Here is a 24,337-nt window from a genome sequence, read left to right as displayed (position 1 = left end):
ATCATAGCTGACTCAATCAAATGAAAATCAATGTTAACTAAGATGTCATCTACTTCATTGTCTATTTCAATGTATAACTCAATATTGCTGTCTTGTGTTATTTTGCAGAAAACAAAACTGATGTTCAAGCTTTTGACAGCTGCTATTAGACTTATAAGCATCTATTGATACAGATTTAATGTATCAGGAATAGAACAGAATAGAACAGGAAATTGTTAAAGGGATGCCTCGTTTTTTGTACAGAATTTGTTCCGATTATAAAATTGTTATAAATTGAATAACATTCTCCTTTAAAAAAAAAAACATATTCATCTGATGTGGATTTAGAAAAAAGTAGTCCGGCAAAACACCATTGAAAATACAGAAAATGTGTTTCAGTGCAGTGAAAAATAAATATTTACAGTGAAAATATAGAAAATGAAAATACGCATTTAATTTCATCAATATTTCTGAATATTTCATTGATGAATTTATAAAAAAGTATTTTATTGCGTAGGAAATGTGTGTAGCTAAGAGAGATCAATCTTCAGTGCATACAATAGGTAAGTTTTGTGTCATGAGCTCGAGAGTTGTCTCCCTTAGAATTAAACTGTATTTTATGTTTGTATTGTATATTTTTATATCTAATTCACATGTATAGATGGAAGTCTTATAAACTTATGAATAAATAATTATCTTGTCTTACCGACCTCGCTCAATTTCCAGGCCATCACTACCAATTCTTAAGTGAACAAATACTTATCGAAATGTTCTAATACATTAACGAAACTGATAATTTGTATTTTGTACTGATTTTTGTTGATAAAAACTCGCATGCAAAATAAGAGTATGTGTTCAAGTGTATAAAATATACATGTGTATCTTAGTAATTATACATGTAAGTTCCTTTATTGCAAGTGAAACTCATAGACTCCTATCAATGTAATTATATACAATTGTTGCTTTTGTCGTTGTTAAAAATCCTCTAAAACAGACATAATTTCCGTTAACAACCCTAAAACCGCACACCAGTATTAATTCTTTCTTTACCTTAATATCGGGAAATAAAATAGTATTACTAACTAAATACAAACTAAAACCAATTCTGAATTCAATTATTCAAGCAATATAAAGTGTAAATAATGTATAGACATACAGAAAGACACACAGTAAATCAATTATAGATAATATTTGGAAAAAATATCAGTGACAGACAAAAAGGGTGACAGACAAAAGTGATTATATGTACAGAATATATGAGAACTGATTAAATAATTTATCTTTGTCTCTATATTTTTCTTGAATAGCTAAATCTTGTGTTTAAAACAAATGTTTCATATTAATATTGAATAAGGTTTTAATGAATTTTCTAAACTTTATATGAAGCGTGTTGAGTGGGCATATAACGATATTATTATGAAAATATACAATTATACACGTGAACAAAAAGAGCAATAAAATATGGTTAAATAAAAACGCCAATTATTAAGAGAAGGAAAGATAGACAGAGAGATATAATGTTGCTACAGTGCTGTATCATACACATATCATTATGTATAGTTTACTAAAGAATACTTTACTATTTCCTTGTGACGTCTCAAACAAAAGTGTCATATACATCAAATATATGCTTTTACAAAATTGAAGAAAGTTTACCTTTAAACAAGAAATGCGTGAAAACACTCAACGCATATTAAGTTTACAAATCTTTTTCTATATAAGAGATTTGTCATGATTATTATTTTGTCATACGAAAGTTTGAATGTCATAAAAATATGAAATGATAACACATTATAAGAGAATTGCATTTGTCTTGATACTTTATTGTACTGTGTTATTTCACGTTTTTAGTAATCGGTAGTAGACACATTTAGTTGTTGGGTTGGAATACTGCCTTTCCCACGCTTTCAAATTTCACCTTGCTGAAGTCCAACTCGGTATAGTCAGGACACTTAGGAGGTTCCGCCTTTGTTGTAGGCACGGGCCTGAAATGTATACGTACATGTTTCAAAAATTTTATTTAACGACATTCAAATTGTAGTAAACGATTTTCTCCTCTATGACTTTGTTACTTTTAGCTTTTGAAACGAAATGAAGTCACAAGGGGGCAAGGTCAGGTGAATACGGAAGATTGGGAAATTCAACAGAAAGGCTTGCACTCAAGACGCTTTGTGCAATGACGCGTTGTTATGCAGCTATCTGACACTGGCCACACCAGTTGCAGATCTTCGTGTCGAAAATTATTTAAGTTTTTGAAGACCCTTTGTCTTAAATTTCGCATTAACAGATTTGATATTTTATCTACAAGTGTCAACTTGACCTTTGAGGTAGGGACCCGATTAATGCTCACGACACCATGTCATAATGTCCAATAATTTTATGCATGATATTTTTTAAATCCTTCCAGGAATGACAGAATTGTTGACAAACATGAGAATATAAAAAAAATCATATCTTGACTAGATCAACATGTGTGACCTTTGCCTTTGAGGAAGTGGCCTTATTTTTTGCGCTATGCAAGTTGTGTCCAATACGTTTATGCGTCATAATTCTTAAAATTCATCCCTCAAGGACAAAATGGTCGATCGAGCACGCACATCAGTGTAGTTTTATTATCCCCCGACAAAAATGCGGCGATGTATATAGAAATAGTCTCCGACCGTCTGTCCATCCGTCCCTCCATTATTCAGTCCCACATTTTTGTCCGGAGCATATCTCAAATAGTATTTGAGGTATCAACTTTAAACTTCATAGGTGGATAGATCTTATTAAGGAGGAGTTCAATGCACAATAATGATAACTCTACCCTCCATAAGTTTACAGTTATTGCGGTTTGTTATTTTTCAACTTAATTTTTGTCCAGAGCATAACTCAAAAGCCTTTAAGATATCAACATGAAACTTCATGGATAGATCTCACTCAGGAGTTCAGTGCACAAAAATGATAACTCTACCTTTCATAATTTTTTAGTTATTGCCCTTGGTTATTTTTCATACTTAATGTTTCGCCTCAGTGAATCATAACTCAAAAAGTCTTTGAGATGTCAACATGAAACTTCATAGGTGGATAGATCTTATTGAGGAGGAATGTTGTGCGCAAGAATGATAACTCTACCCTTTATATTTTTTGAGTTATTGCCCTTTGTCTTTTTTCATACCTTATGTCCGGAGTGTTAGAGGTATCAAATTAAAATTTCATAGTTCGATAGATCTAATTGAGGAGAAGTGCAGCACACAAGAATGATAACCTACCCTGCATTATTGTTCAGTTATTGCCCATTGTTTTTTTCAACCATCAGTATTCACATAGGTTTCAAATCTTTAATCACTTTAGCCATCAGGTTTCATTACCAAAAAGAACCTCTTAAATTTGAATTATTCTGTTCTTCTACATATACATTCTTTCAATGAGCAGACACATTCGACGGGGGATGGCCATGTTATCATGGCTCTTGTTAAAAAAGAATTGAATTCATATTGTTACCCTGACCTTTGTGCTTAAGATCTAGATTTTGTACAAGTAATAGAAAGAGCATCGAAACAAGAGGCTATCTGATTTGTACGAGGGGGCGTAGCCCCCGAGTATTAAACAGATTGCCGAGCGTTTTGATGTTCTTTCTATTTTGTATCATAGTCAAACATAAAAACACGTTCCCTGTTGTCACAATATGAAACCCCGAGAAAAGTAACCAATGAACGAGCATCTCAATATGATATTTCTGTCGCTTTCCCTTTCTCTTCCGTCACAATAAGTAAACCCAAGCACTGTGCATGTATATGTATACGATTTAACTCTGACACATTTTCAACAGAAAGGTCCCCAAACTATGATACAAATTATCTTTAAATCCATCCATAACTGACAAAGTTATAAAAAACAGAGCTTACCAAACAGACCGCCTTTTACTTTTGTAGGTCCAAATTGCAAATACCACTACACCGGCAACAAGAAATACTCCTGACACTGATACAGACACTGCTACAATACTAAGATTGCTACTTTCACCGCCGTTTTCCTGATTGCTGGTCGGAGGAACACAATCTTAAATTGCACAAAAAGATTTTATTCTCCATGCTTAGTAATGCTTAGTATTAAAGTGGATTGGATGAGCGAAATTAACGTAAGTACATGTATTTCGATTATACAAAAAACACGTTTTATTTGAATATTTGTATCAAATATTTCTTGGAAGAAAATGACAATATAGTTCTAAAAGTTATAGTATGAATGTTTGATAAAGAAAATAATATACTGTGTCGATGTGACGTAAAACCAAAAAAAAAAAAAAAATAAAAATATTTTGTTCTAGAACAATGTATTATCTGCTTTACATAAATATTTAATATCTAATCATATATCCAACATTTACCATCAACATTGATATAATTATATCCATTTCATGGTTTCTTGATATGTATGATATTTAATACTTTCAACATAATAATTTAAGGTTATAAGGATCTTACACCGGTTGCCGTTACAGAACGAAGTATTTATATCGAGGGAAACTGTTTACGGTAATAACAAGACTCTGTGGAGTTTACGCGATAGCTGTATATTCCTGTCTACGACGACGGTCGGTATATATTTCTTGTTCTTGTATATTACATATAACAACATATTTCGGAAAAACATTTTGAAACTTGTTTTTTCTTATTTAAGACTTTTTACTTATAGAAGCGAATTAATTTACATGACGTCGTCCTAACACAACTCGTTCATAAAAAAACGCTCGGAAATGACGTCAGTATAAAGTCACAACGTACAATGATGGTGCAATGCAGGTTTTTGTAGCACTTGTGTAAAATGTAGATTTGTCTGACATGCAAGAACTTACGTACCTATAATTATGTACAAATTCGCTAATTATCCTGAAAACCTTGCATTTTATATTGTATGTTACATTCAAGAGATTTACTATATTTTTGGGTTAGTATTTATAAATAAGATACATGAAGTACGAATGACAATTGTAAAGGCCCAATATGCCCCAGAAATGCTTTCATTTTTATTTCTCAAAATCTTTTATTTTTGGTATTCGTTTATAGTTTCCAACTAGTTACGCATTAACCCTCTACCTGAACCCTCTTTTTCTTTTCTTACTTTTTGGAAATTTGTACATTTATAGTGATTTCATTAGTACTTTGTATGGAAGACAAAATGATACTTTGTTCACATTCTCATACTTTTATGACATATTATTTTATACAGGTCACAACATCTATTATACTCTAAAGCTATTATTTAAATGTTATAAAATTCATGATTGACCTTCTAAAGAAAGAAATATATTTTCATTTATGAGGCATAATGTGTCTAAAAGCTACATATGTTGGAGTTTAACAGCGATACCATCAATTCATTCCGCACTGCTGTTTTTCAAATGAACAATTTCACGGAAATCAACATCAAAAAAGGAAATGTGCTTTTAAAACTTTCTTTGCAAAGACTAATAATATACCTTGCCGATTTGTCCACTCGTAGCTAGTAACAAATGGGCAGCAAATTAGAAATGGACTATCTAGACTTCGTTCGCCGTCCCTGTAACACTGACTGTCTATATAGCATGTGTCTGCCTATAATCATATTTAAAGTGTTTAATGTGTAATATATAACTATGTAAAGACAATGTTCATCATTTAAAGCTATCCACGACCACTGAAATGTATCTCAAATTAAGAGATTAAATCTTCTTTCAAGCGTCTGTAATATTGTCTAAAAAAACTTAAACTACATTATGGTTTTAGTAATTCTCTCTTTCTCTCTGAACATTTAAATCGCTTTGACTACGTAAGGTCATTTGGTAACTATATTCGCTAAATAAAAGATTATAAACTCCACCTTCAAACTGAAAATTAAATAGCCTGTTGGCATATTGACGTATGATTGACATGTCGAATCAAAGACATGAACATTTCTACTTGGTCCGTAGTGTATTCCATCGTTGCTAATAGATACAGAGTATCTAACTGTAAATGTATTAGATGTGACAGCTCTTTTCTTTTTCCTTTTCTCTACAGCCGAGGGACAACAGTATCCATCAAATACGCTCTCATATTCTCCGTCACGATCGTGTTTAACAGAATAGATAGCTGTTCCGTTTACATCAAGCTGTAAAATATCTAATACATGATTACAATCTAAACAAAAGTAAATGAAATATTTTGAATATTTTTACATTTGAAATCATCATTAATTAAATTAGTCCGTTGAATGTTGATGCAAATTGAATATGATTTAATTAAAATAAAATATAAATATAAATATTTCTGTTCAGATTAATATAAACATCTACAACACAGCACATTTTTTCAATCATAATTTTTGAAAAATAGACTTTATTTTCCTATGTATGTCAAAATTATACATTTGTTACACAATATCAAAGATTATATGCTATTTTTTGTTAACATCTAAAACCACGTGGTAGAAATACTTTTAATTTGTATTAAGTCCGAGGTATTTATGAATAACAGCCGTGGACGTACCGGTTGGAAACTTATTCGAACTATTTATTTACAAATACAAATACGCAATTTGAATGATAACTTTTACTGAAACAGTTTTTATCACACATTTATCGTATACAAAGTGTGTTAGAACACAAAGCTGTAATGACACCTATCACACAAGTTGATCGGAAATTATCATTGCGACCAGAAAAAAGTTAAAAAATGTCTTAAGATCCAAGATTTGAAAATGATTAAACAAACTTCGAGGGTTATTTGTGGTAAACTGTACTCGATTTCTTCTAATCGGACCACGAGAAAACCTCGACACATCGAAAAGTCTCATGTGTTGGTTTTTACAAAGAATACAAAGGGAGAGATCCGGACTTTCATGTTACTTCGACACATCGTGAAAATCGACTTATCGAAGTTCGACTCATAGAAGTTCTATTATATGTTAATTCATAAAAGTGTGTGTACAGTAAATGCATCATAAACCTGTTTATAGAAACATTGTTTTTACCAGAATAAAGCACAGGTATAATTAAAGCCGAGCTTATCTAGCTACGACAATAATAATAACTGGTAAAAAGATTAATTAATTTCAGCGGTGTTTATATAGAACGCCTTATTTAAAACGGTTGGACGGCATACATCAACTGTTTCAATCCTGCACTTGAATCCTTTCAAAAGGTTCTCGGTGTGAAACTGAAGACAATCATGACAATCATCGCCGTCAGCAAGATCACATTCACCTCCACCTTCTATATCGGTTAGTTTAGGAGTCGCTGATGTTTTTACAAAACAAGAATCGCCACCGTAATCATCTTTGCATACACATGTTCCTAAAACATAACAATACTCAATGGTTTTATTTCTAACCTTTGTTATATTTCACAACTACATTTCTATATCTGAAATGTTTTCCGACGGGGAATATTTTGTTCAATAAGATGCATTGGAGATTACTGGTTTAATCCTTTTATACTGTTTGACCATGAAGATGATTCAAAAAGAGATACACACAGAGATACAATGGCAAATAAAACAATATAAATTTTCAGACGTAACAGACTTCTATTAGAAGATAATTTAATATCAAATTCCACAACATACCATTTATGCAGTTACCATTACCGTTACATTGCGATGGACACGTGATACTTTTTAAATTACTGACAACATCGGCTTTCTTTTTTCTGATTATTCCATTTCGGTCTATTTCTTGGGTAACAACACTGACCCAACTGTTATAACTTTCCTCTTTCAAGACATCTCGACCGTCAACCTGTATAATACAACTAAACAGGTTTATATGTAAATGAGAATTTTTTATCATGATTCATTTGCGGTATAAATTGTAAGAAGAGACCAATAATGAAATGTGATAACATTATTACAACAGTATCAATTTTATCAAAATCTACAATCATAACCAAAGAAAACGATTTCTTATTTGAAAAAAAAAATCTTTTTGTACACTGATAAAAAACAAATATTGTATGCATACAAATAATTCGTAGTTAAACTGTAGCTATGTGAAATATATATATTATATAAGAAGTCACAAACCATCATGCCATTCACACATGCTGATAATGAGTCATTCAAGGCTATGTCAGATAAATCTTTTATCATGTTGTATGTAGGCTTTGATTTAAATTCTTCAAGACACTCCATGTATGCTTGTTTTTCATTGAGATGTGGTTTGGTACTCTATAAAATGATAACATAGTTTAAAGAAGAAGAGCAAAGTCTATTCTATATGGTTAAACATAAGCATCTGTTAAAAGCAAAATCGAACTGAACCATTTCTCTTTAGATATTATCAAAATCACAAAATGAATATTGCCTTTTCACCCCTAAGTTACCGGTATGTTTCCTACTTTAAATATACGACTTTTGATAGTTGTCTGCTATATATAGGGTTGACACTAGTCCCCACTAACAATTTATTCTTATTTAGATCTGCCCAGTGTTTTCTCCTTTAAGGTACAACTATAACCATAATGGAGTATCATACACTCTTTCAAGACAATTGCTAAAAAGATGGCCGTATGATCACATCTGTTGATTTTCTTTAATTCTCTGTTGATTTATTTTTTATTGTTCATGATGCATTTCACACAGATAGGGGTTATGGTACGTGGATAATTGCTGGCACTTGTTTACCACTTTCCTCAATGGAAATCAAAATAAGCCTAAACATTTTCATTTTGACACGTCAGACAACATATAAACCTTTCACAATTTAAATTCACATTTACTGATAATTAAATATGCAGTTTTGAAAATTGAGAAATTAATACGTTGTAGACAGTGATAGACATGATAAATTTAACAATAATTTTCACATGCACCGGTCGAAAGTGGGTATTTAAAGAGGTCGTTAAATTAAAGGATTGTGGTGAAGAAACTTGATATAAAATTATACTTACCTTGCGGAAACGGGTATTTGAATTCTCACATGAGAATGAGAGATCAAGTAATCTTTCAACATTTCTTCTATGTCTTGCAATAGATCTTTTGTTTTTTAATGTGAAAGTTTTCTTTTCTCCTGGAAGTTGAATATTTTCTGTACATGTAGCGTACTGCTGTGAGAAACATGTTGCCCTATCATCTTTATGACCATTCTGTAATACTCGAAAAGTTTCATTTGGGAAAGCCCTTGGACATATGCAAACGTTATGATTGTAGGTCCGTGTTGATGGAAGATTGTAACGCATCGTATTAAACAAACTGCGTTGCAACCTGTATTTAATAATTTAATACTGCTCTTGAGACACGAAAAATTAACATAAAAGTATATTCACTTCTTGTATTTATCTACAGTTGAAAAGATTGTAAAGTTTATGAATATGAAAGATACCTCATTTATGGCAAAAGTTATTAAAACAAATTGAACATCATGATAATTATCATATCATACTTATAATATCACACATATAATAAATAAAAATAAAACAAAAAGGGAAAAATAACAATATATCCCGCCGCTGTAAACAATGTTTGATTTATACTTTCAAAACTTTATCAAACATTTTATCGTTTAATCTTTACGTTGTTAATCTTTTAATCAGCAATGAAACGATTTTTATCATAACAATTTTTCAATTCAAAACCAAATACAAGCTTATGCTGGAAAATAATAATATCTAATACTTAAAATAATACCTAAAATCTATTATATGGTTTGATACAATTGTATACAGATACATATAACCAACTCTGTAATGTATTAAATAGAAGAGCTATAAACTTACTTCCATTTTTCGAAGTACACATTATTTACATTTTCTTTACTTCCATCGAGATTTCCACATAAACCTTCCGTATTTGTAACATCAGACGGCGATGGGGTGACATAAACGTTTAAAAAGTTCGAAATGTGATAAAATCTTATTTCAATTCTCACTTTAGTGCCAGTAGGAAGATACACCTAGATTCGAACAATATATATGTAAATAATAAATATATATATATAATTATATATATATATTTACTTTTTAACTAATTTTATTCCACTATTTTACTGAAAGAAAAAACTGCCTTGTAAACCGCCTGTTTAGATACAAAGTTAAACCTACATTTTACGTTAACAGTAATTTAGTTTCAATGATAATGATTATCTGTTATTTATTGAAGGTGTAAAATATTTACCTCATACTGGGTATCTTTTACTTCTCTTACATTCAGGACATTCCCACGACGATGCGTGAACTCTGCTCGTTTGATTTCAGTACATATATCAATCAAAAACACGTCTCCATCCGACTGAATTGCAGCAGCACACGTACACGAAGAGGTATATGAGTGGAGACTACTGTCTGCACCACAGAATTGGGTTTTAATTTGAACCTCTGCCAAACTTTCAGTATTTTTATACAAAAGGTAATGGCCCGAATCGTTTATATAAGATTGATATGGCCAGTTCCAAGATCCATCAAATGTTGCTAATGTAGGATAATTAACAACTGAGCATATCTTCCCTTTCCATTTATTGTTTTGGCTTCCTCCAGTATAACGTACCTGAAAGGTAAATTTTAAGGTCACTAAAATGCAAAAAACTTTCTCAATGTGTATACAGTCAACTGTCAGATCTATGTGAGATAAAATAAATGATATTCATACCGTTACATCGTCAAGTTGGACATCTTCCCAGAATGAATGAGGCGCAGTATTTCCAGTTTTAAGCTGAACAGTAAAGGTTTTGTCGGTTGGATACTGAAGTTGGTCATTTGACGCAGCAATTTGTATCGATGTTGTCGTGAGTCTTCTTTTTATGCTTGAGTAACTACACAATTCAGCATTGTGTGAATGCATACACGGTTGAGAAGTTGCATTCCGCCATCCAGTTATTTTACTTCCACATAGATTTTGGTTTCTTAATGATGTCAAAGATGTGTCCTGGCACTGAAATACACAATGCTGTTTTGTTTTTTGTATAGAACTTATACATGTGGGTACAAGCCAAAATATAGGATACTATGTTATAGACAATGCTATCAGAAAAAGAAAATACTTGTAATCAAATGAAATGAAAATCAATTAATACTTGACTTATTTGATTTTATATTCCAACCCTTCATAATTTGTAAATAACCATTCATGTCAAGAAACAAGATTGCATTTGTGAAAAAAGCTATGCCACCACATTATACAACATTAAATAGTAAGAACAAAACTAGTTTTTTTTTCTAAACAATGAAACTTTGTGATAATGCAGTTGGATTTAGTGAATGTGGAGGTCAGACACCACGTCAAAAAATAGGTTAAGTATTATCAGCAATCTACACATGGTTAAAAAAGCTGTATGAAGAAGAAAAAATTGATCACTAGGTAGAGATATACGTAAATCAACCAATATCAAAGTTCAATTCTGAATTTAAAACAATGCTTATGGGTGCAATTTTATAGATTAATGTCAAATAACAAACGCATGATGAAAAATCAATGGTAACAACACGCCCCACCCCAGGTAAGGCACATTTTGACCTCAAGGCTATAATTTGATCAAACTTTGCAGTTGTCTTCTAGATACGATTGCATTTCAAATATCTAAGTTCTTGTCTTTCAATGTTCTGTACAAGTTTTAAATTTATAGGCATGATATGAATATAGAGAAAACCAATGACCTCTGGGTGAAGACAATTTCAAACCAATTATTAAGATTTGAACAATGTTTGTAGAGGTCCACTTAACAATGTTTCATGGTAAATATCTAAGCTCAAGCTCATGCGGTTTTCAGTAATAAATATTACAAGTATTTTATATATAAATATATGTATAAGTATATACTTAAAACCCTTGCTCTTTCCCCGCACCGAGCTGGGTTAGTTTTGACAGCAGGGCTATCAAATTAAATAACTTTGTAAATCTAAGCCTTTACCCTCACAGTTTTTGAGGAAAGGTTTTTACTTGATGTTTATAAGGAAGACAAATAATCCCCCAATCCAGGTCCACATTTGACTTCAGGGCTATAGTATCAACAATTTTTGCAGAGGTTGGATAGACTTTTTCTTGCTAAGAATCTAAAATCTTACTCTTGCATTAAAAAACGGAAATTTAAAGTAATAACTACATGCATATATATATATGTATACAAATAAAATACATGACCACAATGACCCCCGCGTTAGGGCAATTTTGAACACTGACCTATAGCTTGAACATATTTGAAGAGGTCTGCTGACAATGTTTCATGCTAACTATTAAGCTCTAGCACTGAATGTTTTGAAGAAGGATATTATTCAAAATTTTAATATATACATATTAGGAAAACATATGAATTTTAAACCAAGGGTTATGATTAGAACAATCTCGGTAGAGGTCCGCCAGACAATGCCTTATGCAAAATACCCATGCTCTAGGCCATGTGATTCTTGAAAAGAATTTCTTTAAGTTCAAAGTGCATTATTGATTCTATTGGTCTGGTATATAACTGCAAAACGGTGCTAAAGGTTGTTACGAAGATTGGCAAATTATGCGTCCTAATTTTATACAAGTAAATTATATTTTAGATATGTATAATTTAGTATTAAATTAAATGAAAACTTCTGCGGCTAATAATACAGTATAATATCCAATCGTGCACACTTTTTATCACATACATTCATGCAATAATTTTAAAGATTTCTTTAATAATCTATTTTCGGTCACTATTATACTAACGATTCCTTTTTTGTGTAAGAAAATTTTTGATCGCAATAAATTATTATAAAGCAAGATTGAAATGATGGCAAAGAATGTTGCTTTTCTTTAAATCTCGGCGATTGAAATTATCTTTTTATAAAGTTCTTTCTTTTGGATCGTTTTTTTTTTACCTTAAGATGTCAATGTAAGACATTAAATTTGAATATTTAATATATTGCGTAACTCAGCGCGTATCAGACTATGAAGAGATGGGTAATATTTCAGACATACAGCCTTACATCAAGAATATCATGTTCTTTACATGACTTAGATAGATGAAAATAATTATCATCCTACTTTAATGACCTTCCAACCCTGTAAAACCCGTTTTTTAAGTAGACAGTAGCGACTCTTTAGTCTAAAACTGCATCATCGCAATTTATAGGTCTTTTCTTTCCGTCAATCTTTGGATAAGGACTTCGAATACAATATTGAAAATACAATGAAACGGATACGGTATTGCGATCATCTACGCAAGTAAACAAAACGTACATGTAACTAAATGCCACGAGTTGATAGTCCTGGTCTATTTGAAATAAATAAAAAAAAGTTAGCACAAATTGCATACTTTCACAATACTAAAAAAAATGTAATTGTTATAGGAACTCACTTTTTAAGGAATGGCTAAAGGTTATGATATAATATTACTTTAATATCATTATATTCCAAAATAAGAGCTCTTTTGCTCGGCATTGTTAAATATATTCGCTAAGCTACACAATTCTTTTCTACTCAAACCATTACTGCACGCAATACTTAGACTCAATAGCGTCATTCAAGTGATTTGTATGATATGATAGGGGTATTAATAAACGTAATTGTTTGTATTGTTGTTCTTGCAGGTATTCTATTTTCCCAAAAATGTTGTTAAATACTTTACCGAATATTTAGTATTTGTATCAATCATTTCAATGTCCAGATCGCAATGCTCTTCTAAAGTATCTGGTAAACCATCTGGCCTTCGACATCCAAGAGGAATTGTTGGCAGTACTAAAATACTTTTCGGTGATCCGCTGTTTAATGTAATTTGAGGTGTAAGAACCTAGAATGATGAGAAATATAATAAGACATTTAATAAATGATCAGTGAATGGATGATTCAACATAATTTTCCTAAGTGAACATCAACTTTTTTTTATTTGTGAGGGAAGAATTGTCGTTCAAGTGCAATTCATCTACGTTTTTAAAACGTGTACCCTGCAATTAAAAAAGATAAGCCAAACTATTTTCATCCGTTAGAATTCTTGGGTTTAAAAGTACCCGTCAACATGGATGGATTTGCTCAAAACCAACAGGCACACTATGCCTCAGAAACAAATACATTTTTACTTCTTTAGAAAGGGCAAACACGAATTTCATTTAAATAATGGTTTAGGGAATAGCGATTATTCAAAATAATTTGTTATAAAAATGTAAACAAAGTATTGTTGTTGTTTTTTTGTCTTCCATCACTGTAGCCGTACTTATTGCCAAAAAGCGACAGAAGAAAAGGATCGCTCAGCTAATTGGCCAATGAATACCTGTTTTGGTATATAAATATCAAAACTCTGCCAAATTTAAAAAGGTTTTGAAAAAAAGACTTAATGCATTTTTAGGCCTTTAACAGCAATAGTTTGAAAGTCGATCAGTCATTACTGGTAATACAATAGTAGTATATTCCTGGCTATATTCACACATGTTTAAAGTATACAAAGTATCACTTTTGAAATGAGATTCTCACTTTTATACCAGCGTAGAATGTATCACTCATCTGCGGGATTGTTTGGTCCCCGGTTGCTGTACTTGATACTTTAACCGCGCATTGGATCTGTAAACACATTTAAAAAAAACACTTTAACTTAATGTTGTCTTTACATTTAATATTCGTAAAATTAAAATAATCAAATAAGAATTGATATTTAATCTTTGGAATCCTTTTTATTAAACAGTTGATTGGAAAAACACGATGAAAGTTATACCGCATATTCAGTTTCATAGTTTTTAACATGACGCTGAAATAGTGGATATTTCTTCTTGTTGTTAGGAGTCTCTTGAGCGCAGTCAACTAATTTTAAGTAAAATCGAAACTTGCCAATTAGAGGTGCGTTCGGGATCACATTTTATGACGTTTGAATAATCCGAGTAGGATGGCTTACGTTTATTCTTTTTTGTCGAGATTTACATGGCACCTATACAGTAAAAGTCTTATGGCGACTTTCCAGCTTTACTTGTGTTTAAAAACCTCAGGTGCCCCTCCGAGCATTATTTCAGGCACGAACAGGCACCTTACTTAAACCACGGACGATCCGAAAGCTGGCAGAATAGCTCTCCATGTGAAAGAATCCAAAGTTCCTGGCAAGTTCCAACTAACAGCAGTAAGGAGCTAGTGATTTGAGGTGAGCGACCTTAACCACTCGACCAGGAATGACCTAAGGATATCTTGCTAGAGATAAACATAAATTGAGTAACATAAAGTGAAGCACTATCTATTGAAATATGCAGAATCCAAAATACCAAGATGATGAAACCGAAATACCAAAGATATGATTTAGTTTGACTCTAATATATCATAATATAATGCGACAAAAGAAATATTGAAGAAGAATGATGGAATATATATATTTTATATTAATTTTGCGAGACTTGTGCCGATATTAGATTAGATCGACTAATGTAAGAACACATCTAGATTGCTGCTGAAAATTGTTGGAGAATTACATCATTATCAACTACAATTAGGGTAAGTTAACAATATATGAAGAATAATTAGTATATGCTTATGCATACACCGACAATGGCAAATAATATAACGATACTGGCGGTGAGCGGTGCTCCTATGAAGACTTGAAGAATGACAAAGCAATTAAACGTCTTTTAGAACATAATTGCTGTCAAATTGCAGCAACACTTACAAACAAATTTCGACCAAATTGACCACTAAACAACGTAAGAGAGGGAGTTTGGCAAGAAAAAGTTCTTTGTGCGTCGCATTGAATTTGCTGATCACTAAAAACTTTAAAAACATCACTCGATGTTTCTGAAAGTATTACAAAAATCATATTTGAATGTTAGATAAAATTGGTCATTAGTTCTATGCTATGAAAGTATTTGATTAATATTTGGACAAAACAACTGCACTAGCGTCTTGATGGGGACGAATTCCAATATGACTTCGATTTTCAATGCAAACGATTGAATTTCGATATAAGTGAAAATAACTATGTTGTAAATAGACATTTTTTATTCATAATTGACAAAGCAATATATCAAATAATAGTTTCATGCCGAGTAAATCATGTAATTTCTGTTTCACTATAAGATATGCCCGGTCATTTATATATCTGTACTTAGATTAACGTATTTTAAGAATGTATTGCACAGTATATTTCATTATTTAAATTACCTTAATGCCAACTCTAAAATATTACTTACAGTAAGTCCAAATTTGAATCCCAGTCTACCGAGAGTTGTCTCATTAAGATTTGTACCATCTACATCATTTACCTTTACTGGTGAAAATGTCCTCTCAATTTTCCCATCGAGAACCCTGTTATGTTAAAAAGTCAATATGCATATAGCATAAAATGTTTAAGCTACAGATTTTCATGAACTTATTTTAATACTTTCCCTTATTTAAAATAAAATTTCAATTAAGCATTTCATCTACTTAGCAACAGAAACTTGAAACTGCAAGCAAGCCAATATTACTAGACGTTCTACAAAATTTTCCGATAAACCCAATGGACGAAAAGGGATTCTTATAGATATATACACACAATTGTGTACTATAGTTTCTAGATTACTTCATTTTATGTCCTATGTATTGGGTTGTCTCTATATCCCAGTTCCTGAATTTTTCAGCCACACATCCAGGTCATTCTTTCTCTTATATTTTTGTGTCTTTAACTCACACAAATATGCTTCCTAGCGAATTCATCAATTTAGTTTACTTTAAACATACATATTTTAACTTGATAATGATAAAAGCCTGTATCTGATATAAACCACACTCTTGGTACTACTAGTTACCAGTACTGGTGTCATGTAAAGAAACATGGTCATAACCCTATCAGGGATCGAACCCATAATCTCTTGGTTCAGAGGAAAACACCATCACGGCTAACAAACAAAACATATGAATAAAAATGCAAGAATTATTGATGAATAAAGTTAAACGATGGTATTATGTTATATTCTTATTTCAATAATGTCAAATCATATTCATTTAATTTGAACACTTTGTTAAATTGTTTATTTATGTTTATTACAATGAATGAGCAGTAACGCTTTAATTTTACCAGCTAACTCCATAGTAATATCGATTACTGGCCGATTCGAAATTACATTTGAAGTCAAGTTCCGGTTCTAAACTGTTATTTTCACGTCGGTACATCAGTGCTACGCTTACTTGAATGTTGTCAGGAATTATGTAATCTGGTGCAGGTTCTTCGACTAGAATAAATGGTATTTTCAAATTCAGTGCAACAAGCAATAACAATAAAATTTCCTTTGTATTGGTTGGTGTCGACAGTTAAAACAATGATGTTTCTAGATATGCAAATGTACAATAATTGTGAAAATAGGAATCCCTAAAGAAAGTCCAAAACGGGAAAATTGAATATGTTGCAGGCTCGGTTTGATTGTACCTGTCCATGGACGGTACTGTAAAGTGCAAACTACCGTCAACGCCTCCTAGTACCAGCTTAAGTATGATTCAACATTTAACATGACAATGTTGAAATGTTAAAATTAGAAACATCCGCAGATGTGTTCATGGAGCAACTTACAAAGAACAAATTGTGTAAACATGTTTTCCAGTTTTAAAATCCGTCAATGTAAATAATAACTCACCTGAGAATGACGACGGCTCTGTGAAAAATAAAACATTTTATATTACTTTATAAAGCAAAATTCTTCGGTATTAATTATTTATATGTTTAAAGTACGCTGTTTCTACTGTGCTACTTGCTCTCATATAAATCTTTCGCAAAGTTTTTTTCTGAATGTTATATGACATAAGTAAAAATGTTAACAATGATTAGCAAAAATATATTTCTTATATAAAAATGATGTTTTATATACGATAGTATCATACGGTTGACACAATTTTCGTATTATCATTATAATTACTATAATAACTGTCATTATGGTTTGCTCTTATGTCGAATACTTTACAAATGAGTTCATACCAAAACAATATGCACTCGTCCCATCTGTTGGAAGTAGATAGTACTGAATTTGTTGTCCACATTTACGAAGTTTGATACTATAACGATGTTGACAACTACTGTCGAAGGCAAGTAGGCATGCGGTCAGTAGATATTCTTTGCCTTCGTCCAGCTCTCCAAGTTTGTCTACAGTAATTGAAAAGTACCATTTCATTTTTCCAATACAGATTTCACGGGCAATTAACCTATTTATTAAACTTGATTTGCAAGCGCACTTAGCTTTGCTTTAATAGTATTTCAGTGATCCTCATTCTAAATATATATTTTTAGAATGGTAATATCTTGTTGACTGGATTATTACTTAATAAACAGAAACCTTATATTTTCTAATTAGTATTCAATACCTTTGATATATATCGGACTATATGTCCCACAATGCGCGAACGTCGGTGCTGTTCCATTCACAAGCGTGTAGTATCGGGCACTATCCTTAGCAAAGTACCATCCTGCTGGAAGTGTTGAGTCTGATATATAAGGCTCGGAAGACGATTTAATTACATACGAAGGTCCTCTTCTACCGACATCTTTGAGCTCACGAACATGTCCACTGCATGAAGTAGCAGAAGAATATGCCAATAAACCTGTTAAAAAGCAGTTGTTTATAGCTGATTACAATAATAGGTCTTAAACAACTCTTAAACCTTGTCTATACATTTTATTAATGTTTAATCATGTCCAAATTTAAGCTATGCAATACCTGTTCTTTTGACTGTTATTTAAAAGATATGTTTGACTTAAGATGGGTATATTTTATATAAGATGTCTAGCTTTCTAACGGAAGGTTTTTGTATTACGGAGGTGCCCGCTCCTGTCTGAAATAATGCACGAAGGAGAACCTTCTCCAATACCAATAAAGCTTGAAAGTCGCCATACGACTGTTAAAGTGTTTGCGTGACTGTAAACCGTCAAAATAACATAAATAGCGTACTAGAAGGATATTTTATTATAAACTTACATATTAATAATTGTGAATCATTGTGTAACTAGTTTGGCTGACCTTGTTGTCGACATATAATTAAGTTGTTTGATTAAGTGTAACATCTTAATTATATTTATATTTCTTTGTACGAATTCAATATGTAGGAAAGTGTTGAATGAAACACATAATGTGAAAAAAATAAACTAAACATTTTTCATTTATATTTCCAACGTTTTATTCTACGAATTCCGTTCATATATCGCAATGGTGTCACCAGAAACTAAATGATGAAGAAATGACAATATCTATCTCGACATAAAACCTTTAATTATTAAACAGCAAGTTATAATTCATGGTAATATCTTAAGCCACAAATATGTAATTTAAATATTCAATTGCACAGGTACCGGTATTTTAAATGGAAAAAATCGATAATATTCCTATGTGAAATCTGGAATTAGTATTGATATTTTCCTTAAATGAAAAGGGTGTGTCCGGGTCATTATAAGACATAATGAATGATGTGCAAACAATTGACATTTCTACAAAAACAAATAGTGTTAAAAGGATTAAAACTAACTTATCTAAGTACTTGATAGTATTTAGTGTAATTGTTCAAAGTTATGCTTACCGAATAAAAGTAATATAGTTGCCCCAAGCTGCAACATTTGGAACCGTATGTTTTCAGCGCGTTTAAAAGATTTTGAAGAAAAAGAATATACCTTGTTCTTTTATTTCCTTTCTACAGTCTTGTAAAATAAAATTAAGACAGGTTCAGAGCAAAAGCTGCTCTTTATCAAAATGCTTGTTCGACAAGTGCTAGCATTTCTTTTTATCTGTCTAAAATTACACAATAAATGTCGGGGAAAATTATCTGGTTACATTGTCTACGGCAGTTAATAAAAATGATCTTAAATAATAAGTAGTCCTTAGTATTCTTTTATGTTGCAATCAATATTGTTTAAATTGTGTAATGTAATAACGTTATACTATTATATTGCTGGATTTTGTTCAAAGACAGATGATTTTTTTGCAGTTACGTTGCACTTTTTGCACATTTAAAATTGAGTGCAGTTACAAGGGTATGGATATAAGTAGATAGACAGATAATGTATTCACGTATACAATTAATACATATAGTCGTTACGGCATGAGTTTGTATAAAATATCAGAAATACAATACCAGGGTCATGAATAAAAGTTGCAGCACAAAGTATAGAGCTGAAGAATAAACGTAAATAGTATCTATTATATAGGACCAAAAAAATCACAATTGTAAAGCGTTTGCATTATAAACTAAATCATGAACTGTAATAAGATTTCGTACGAACAGCTGTTGTATAATGCATACATAAACAATAAATAGAAGGAATAAACAATACATGTAGCAGCTTTGATTTACAGATCTTTTAATTGCTTTATAGCATAATATAAATATTTCCCTAAGTCCATTATTTCATTCCGCTTTTCAGTACATTATAATACAACCAGTTCGAGCATACTCGGTCTCCTGTAGTGTTGAGAAACGCAGTTATGGTAACAATTACGTGCACAGATAGAATTGAATATATCTACCCTCTAATTACAAGCACAACGCTGACACATGCATTCCTCGCTATGTATTCTATTATCACCACATCTTCTTGTTCCAATCCAAAGATAATGTGATTTATCTTAATGCGTATTTTCCATATGCTTTGTTTTACTACTACATGGAGTTTCAAATATGAATTAATCTTAGAAACACGTTAAATTTGACTCGTCATATGTTTTCAGTGAGTTTGTTATTTTGTTTCACCTAAAATAGATATACAAAAGTTTCAGCCTCAGGGTCCAATCTTTAAGAACATTTTCATACTCTTTTAAGTATACCATCAAGGCAATTTGGAAACAAGGGGCAAGGTAAGGTTAATATGGACAACAACGACTTTTTTCTGCTTCAGAAAGTCTTGTTCTTTTAACGCCTTGTGTTATGACGCCTTGTCATGAAGGAATCTGGCATTGGCAAAACCTGTTGCGAGTCTTCGTTTCCGAAATTCTTTGTTTCAAATTTGAAATTAATTTTGTCTTGTTAAATTTCGCATCAACATTAATCAATCTTAAAATTGCACTGAGACAGATTTAATTCACACATCTGCTAACTAAAGTTTTAACTACTGTTATTCAAAATACATGTATATGCTAAGTTGAAATGCATGTTCATGTACAATTAAATTTAAAACTATGTTTATCATAGGAATATTCCTATTATTGTTTACATTACATTAGTACCTTAGTTTGTTTTTTTTTTTTAATTCTTAGTAACATATAGAAATGTTTGTGATGATCTGACCAAATGTACAAATGAGGATAAGTACTACACTGTAGCTAGGATGGGAGTAGGGTGAGGTACTGGTAATCATTTTTCGCAGAACTGCTGGCTGGAAACAATGAATGTGGGGGAGAGCATCACTCAAAACCTGCAACTCATAACACTTGAACCATGTGATCAAAATATAATATTTAATATTCACCTCGGACCACGATATCGTAAAAGCGCTATAAAGAGACACTTACGATCTACGCAGTATTTCCCGGTTCCCCGTGTAACACATGTTTCTTTTGTCGCTGTACACTGAAATTAAGATTGTATTGAAAATCATTGTGATCGGTTGTTAATTTGAATTGATGTGTCAGCAAAATATTTGAAAATCACATACTAAGATGATAAGGCCTCGTTATTACTAAAAAGGTCCAAATATATTACATGTATTTGACTTTATTAATTTATTGTTCCCTAAAGATCCAGTGTGGACTGTAAGTGATTTCAGCACCTTTCTATACTTGGCTTATATTACAAAACCATGACGTCGAAACCACGTGATATATCCACACTGTGATATTTCAACACATACTCGTATATCTAAATAAACTTTACTTACGTCATTGTCTGTTGTGCAAATCGTCCTTTTCAACATTGAAACTCTTTTTATGTTAGCTAACACGGTGAGAACCTTTATAAAAACGATACATTTTAAGTTTTTATCACGTACACGTATTGAAATTTTTATAAATGAATATTTTAGTAAAATAATAAAACAGAAGCAATAAATGTAAGTGTACGATGCTGATCGAAAGGTCACATAAATTAATATATACAATCGAAAATAAATTACAAAAAAATAATGCATTAAAGTGACATTATGCTCATTTTCATTGTCAAGTTGAGCTGAATTTAATATATATTTAAAAAGATTGATTGACTGTTTTAATGATTGATATTGGAAAATATTTAGGATATTTAAAAAGAAAGACTGCCTCAGTCTTTGTATAACTTGAACATCACGATTAAATTCAGATGGGCATTTACAGAAATTTCCTTTGGCCACATGAGTTTTTTTATTGTTCATGAGAAGTAAATTATAAATTGAAAAAAAGAAATTATGGCAAAATGTAAGTTAATTTTGGCTTTCATCTGTTCAATCATTATATACCCTTGGATGGGCATAATGTCACTTCAGTCAAGAAAATATGTTTGCTTTAATAATGTTATTGATTCTGTAAGATTCTTCTAAAAATCCATAAAACAAATAAAAAAATAATTGTATATAGAGGCATACATACATATGAATAGGGCATATACGTCCGAATGTGAAACAGTGTACATGTATTAACAATATCACAAAATAAGTAATACAATTATAATTGTTATTATTCAGTTTCACCATAATTAAATTGGAATCGTAAAATCTTAAAATAAATATGCGACCGTACAAATTGTGCATTAAAGTTATTCATACCTTAACAAATGCTTTATTATACATGTAAAGGTTAGTGCAAATGTTGGTAACTAAAATACATGTACATTGTAAAGAAACAGAATTTTAAAAAATGTTGTCATAAAACACAAGAATTAAAAAAAATCTTACTAATATCAGTGGTAATAGAAACTTCCCCATTTTCAAATTCAAATAACGTTGACTTAAAATTGACAGAAACTTTAATGTATATTGCTAAATGGACAAGTGTTACACTGTTGTTTGAATAAAGCATATAACGTTTTGCATAAACCATATGTTCATGTTTCTAAAGATAAAATTGCAAACAATACTAACTACAACAGCAACATCATATAATACATCTATATACATCTAATTTGCTTAGAAACGACAATGTTCAAACAAACAAAATGAATATGTGTTCGTTCAACAAAAAGATTCTCTGTTAAGTTAGTCCATATGTTGTTGTTATATTGATGATTTGCAAATTCTTAGCAAATGTTACACATTATTCGGTTACACGTTAGCAGGTGTGTGCAGAAATATAGTTCGTTTATTTTGCGCTGGCAAAAAGGTAAGCAAATAAATACAGAAGTAATAAGAATACATTGTACTGATATTTTTTTCATTCTGCCTACAGACATAGTGTCTCCAAACAAAATTCCAATGCTTACATTCATTTGCTTTGGCATCTTTAATATAGCCGCAAAATATGACTGCAGTTACCTTCTTCTGACATATTGCTTCTTGAAATATAGTTCAAAGAATTCGAAGAATTTTACTTGCCGTTATTATGGCTACCTGCCTTTACATTATTGTCACAAGTTACTGTAAGTTTTCAATGTCACAGTGTCCGCTGTACTTTTCGTCATTTAAAACACGCGACTTGTCTTACATGGTGGGTGTAAGACAGGTTTTTCAAGCACCGGTGTAAACGGTAGATAATCCAGTCTGATATGCAAGAAAATGTTTTATTTAGTATATGACTGTACAATATTCTTGTGTGTTATATAACAGAGACATTCTATAAAACAACTCTTGCGAATCGACTATAAGATTGTAAAAATGAAGTTTTTTACTATGTGTAAATTTTACAAATAATAATAATAATAATAATATGATAATGATAATAATAAAGTAATAATAAAATGAAATAAACGATGAAAAAAATTTCTTTAAGATGTAGCTTTCTGTCCTCTTTAATTTATTTAGTATAATTATATAATTTTACAATATATAGATAAATACAACATAAAATACAGTAAACGGAATAAACGGTATCTATCTAAAAATAAAGTATGTTTTGGTACATGTTTTTATGATTAGAAATATGTCTGACAACCATTTCAAAAAACAAATGACCTCTGGTGTACAATTATAAACATATTCGACCCCATTTCAACAGATTTGCATTTTGTACTTTCGGTTTCTACAACCATAATCGACACAAATGACGCGACCACTAGATAGCAGATCATTTATGTACAAGAGTGTCGGAGAGATTATCCCCCTTTCTTGGTTCCTTGATCATCAATGGTAAAATAGCTTTTCTTTCAGAAATATATATTGAAATTTGGTAGATTCACATTAGCATAACAAACATTTATGTCACAATTTGTATAAAGCTCGTCTTGTATCAAGATAACATACATGCCCTTTGCTGCCATATTCCTAATTGTATAATATATCGGTATTTTCTTTCACAAAAGACGTCATCAAGAAACTTTACCTTCCTGGAAGTAATCAATTTAGATAGTATTTGATCTTTGCACCTGCCTAACATAATAAGTTCATGTATTTTGAGCAGAACTTGGATAAGTACAATAGCTAGACA

General features: G+C 31.3%; 2 protein-coding genes across 3 annotated transcripts; both read right to left on the bottom strand.

Moving 5' to 3' along the window:
• Positions 1 to 1,312: 1,312 nt before the first annotated feature.
• Positions 1,313 to 8,328, bottom strand: LOC132755298 (von Willebrand factor D and EGF domain-containing protein-like). The gene is made up of 7 exons (XM_060746152.1): positions 8,001 to 8,328; positions 7,545 to 7,716; positions 7,083 to 7,273; positions 5,821 to 6,090; positions 5,441 to 5,555; positions 3,867 to 4,020; positions 1,313 to 1,964 (listed from the first exon to the last, which is right to left on the bottom strand). The coding sequence occupies exons 1-7, from the start codon at positions 8,106 to 8,108 to the stop codon at positions 1,850 to 1,852; spliced, it is 1,125 nt and encodes a 374-aa protein (XP_060602135.1). The 5' UTR covers positions 8,109 to 8,328; the 3' UTR covers positions 1,313 to 1,849.
• A 358-nt stretch (positions 8,329 to 8,686) lies between these two features.
• Positions 8,687 to 22,756, bottom strand: LOC132755296 (uncharacterized). 2 transcript variants are annotated; one of them, XM_060746147.1, is made up of 14 exons: positions 22,654 to 22,756; positions 21,667 to 21,738; positions 21,302 to 21,359; positions 18,171 to 18,407; positions 17,788 to 17,952; positions 17,450 to 17,467; positions 16,897 to 17,050; positions 16,031 to 16,145; positions 14,340 to 14,426; positions 13,501 to 13,662; positions 10,560 to 10,841; positions 10,089 to 10,457; positions 9,692 to 9,867; positions 8,687 to 9,179 (listed from the first exon to the last, which is right to left on the bottom strand). In XM_060746147.1, the coding sequence occupies exons 1-14, from the start codon at positions 22,681 to 22,683 to the stop codon at positions 8,702 to 8,704; spliced, it is 2,403 nt and encodes an 800-aa protein (XP_060602130.1). In that variant the 5' UTR covers positions 22,684 to 22,756; the 3' UTR covers positions 8,687 to 8,701. The 2 variants fall into 2 exon arrangements, with proteins under 2 accessions (XP_060602130.1, XP_060602131.1); XM_060746148.1 differs by lacking the exons at positions 21,302 to 21,359; positions 21,667 to 21,738; positions 22,654 to 22,756 and adding an exon at positions 19,377 to 19,593.
• Between the last annotated feature and the right edge of the window lie 1,581 nt (positions 22,757 to 24,337).

The sequence above is a fragment of the Ruditapes philippinarum genome, unplaced genomic scaffold (genome assembly GCF_026571515.1).
Source record: "Ruditapes philippinarum isolate M1 unplaced genomic scaffold, ASM2657151v2 ctg1041_1_1_1_1, whole genome shotgun sequence".
Classification (NCBI taxonomy): Eukaryota; Metazoa; Mollusca; class Bivalvia; order Venerida; family Veneridae; genus Ruditapes; species Ruditapes philippinarum.
Note: the sequence above shows the minus strand (reverse complement) of the source record. Positions and strands in the feature narration are given on the sequence as shown.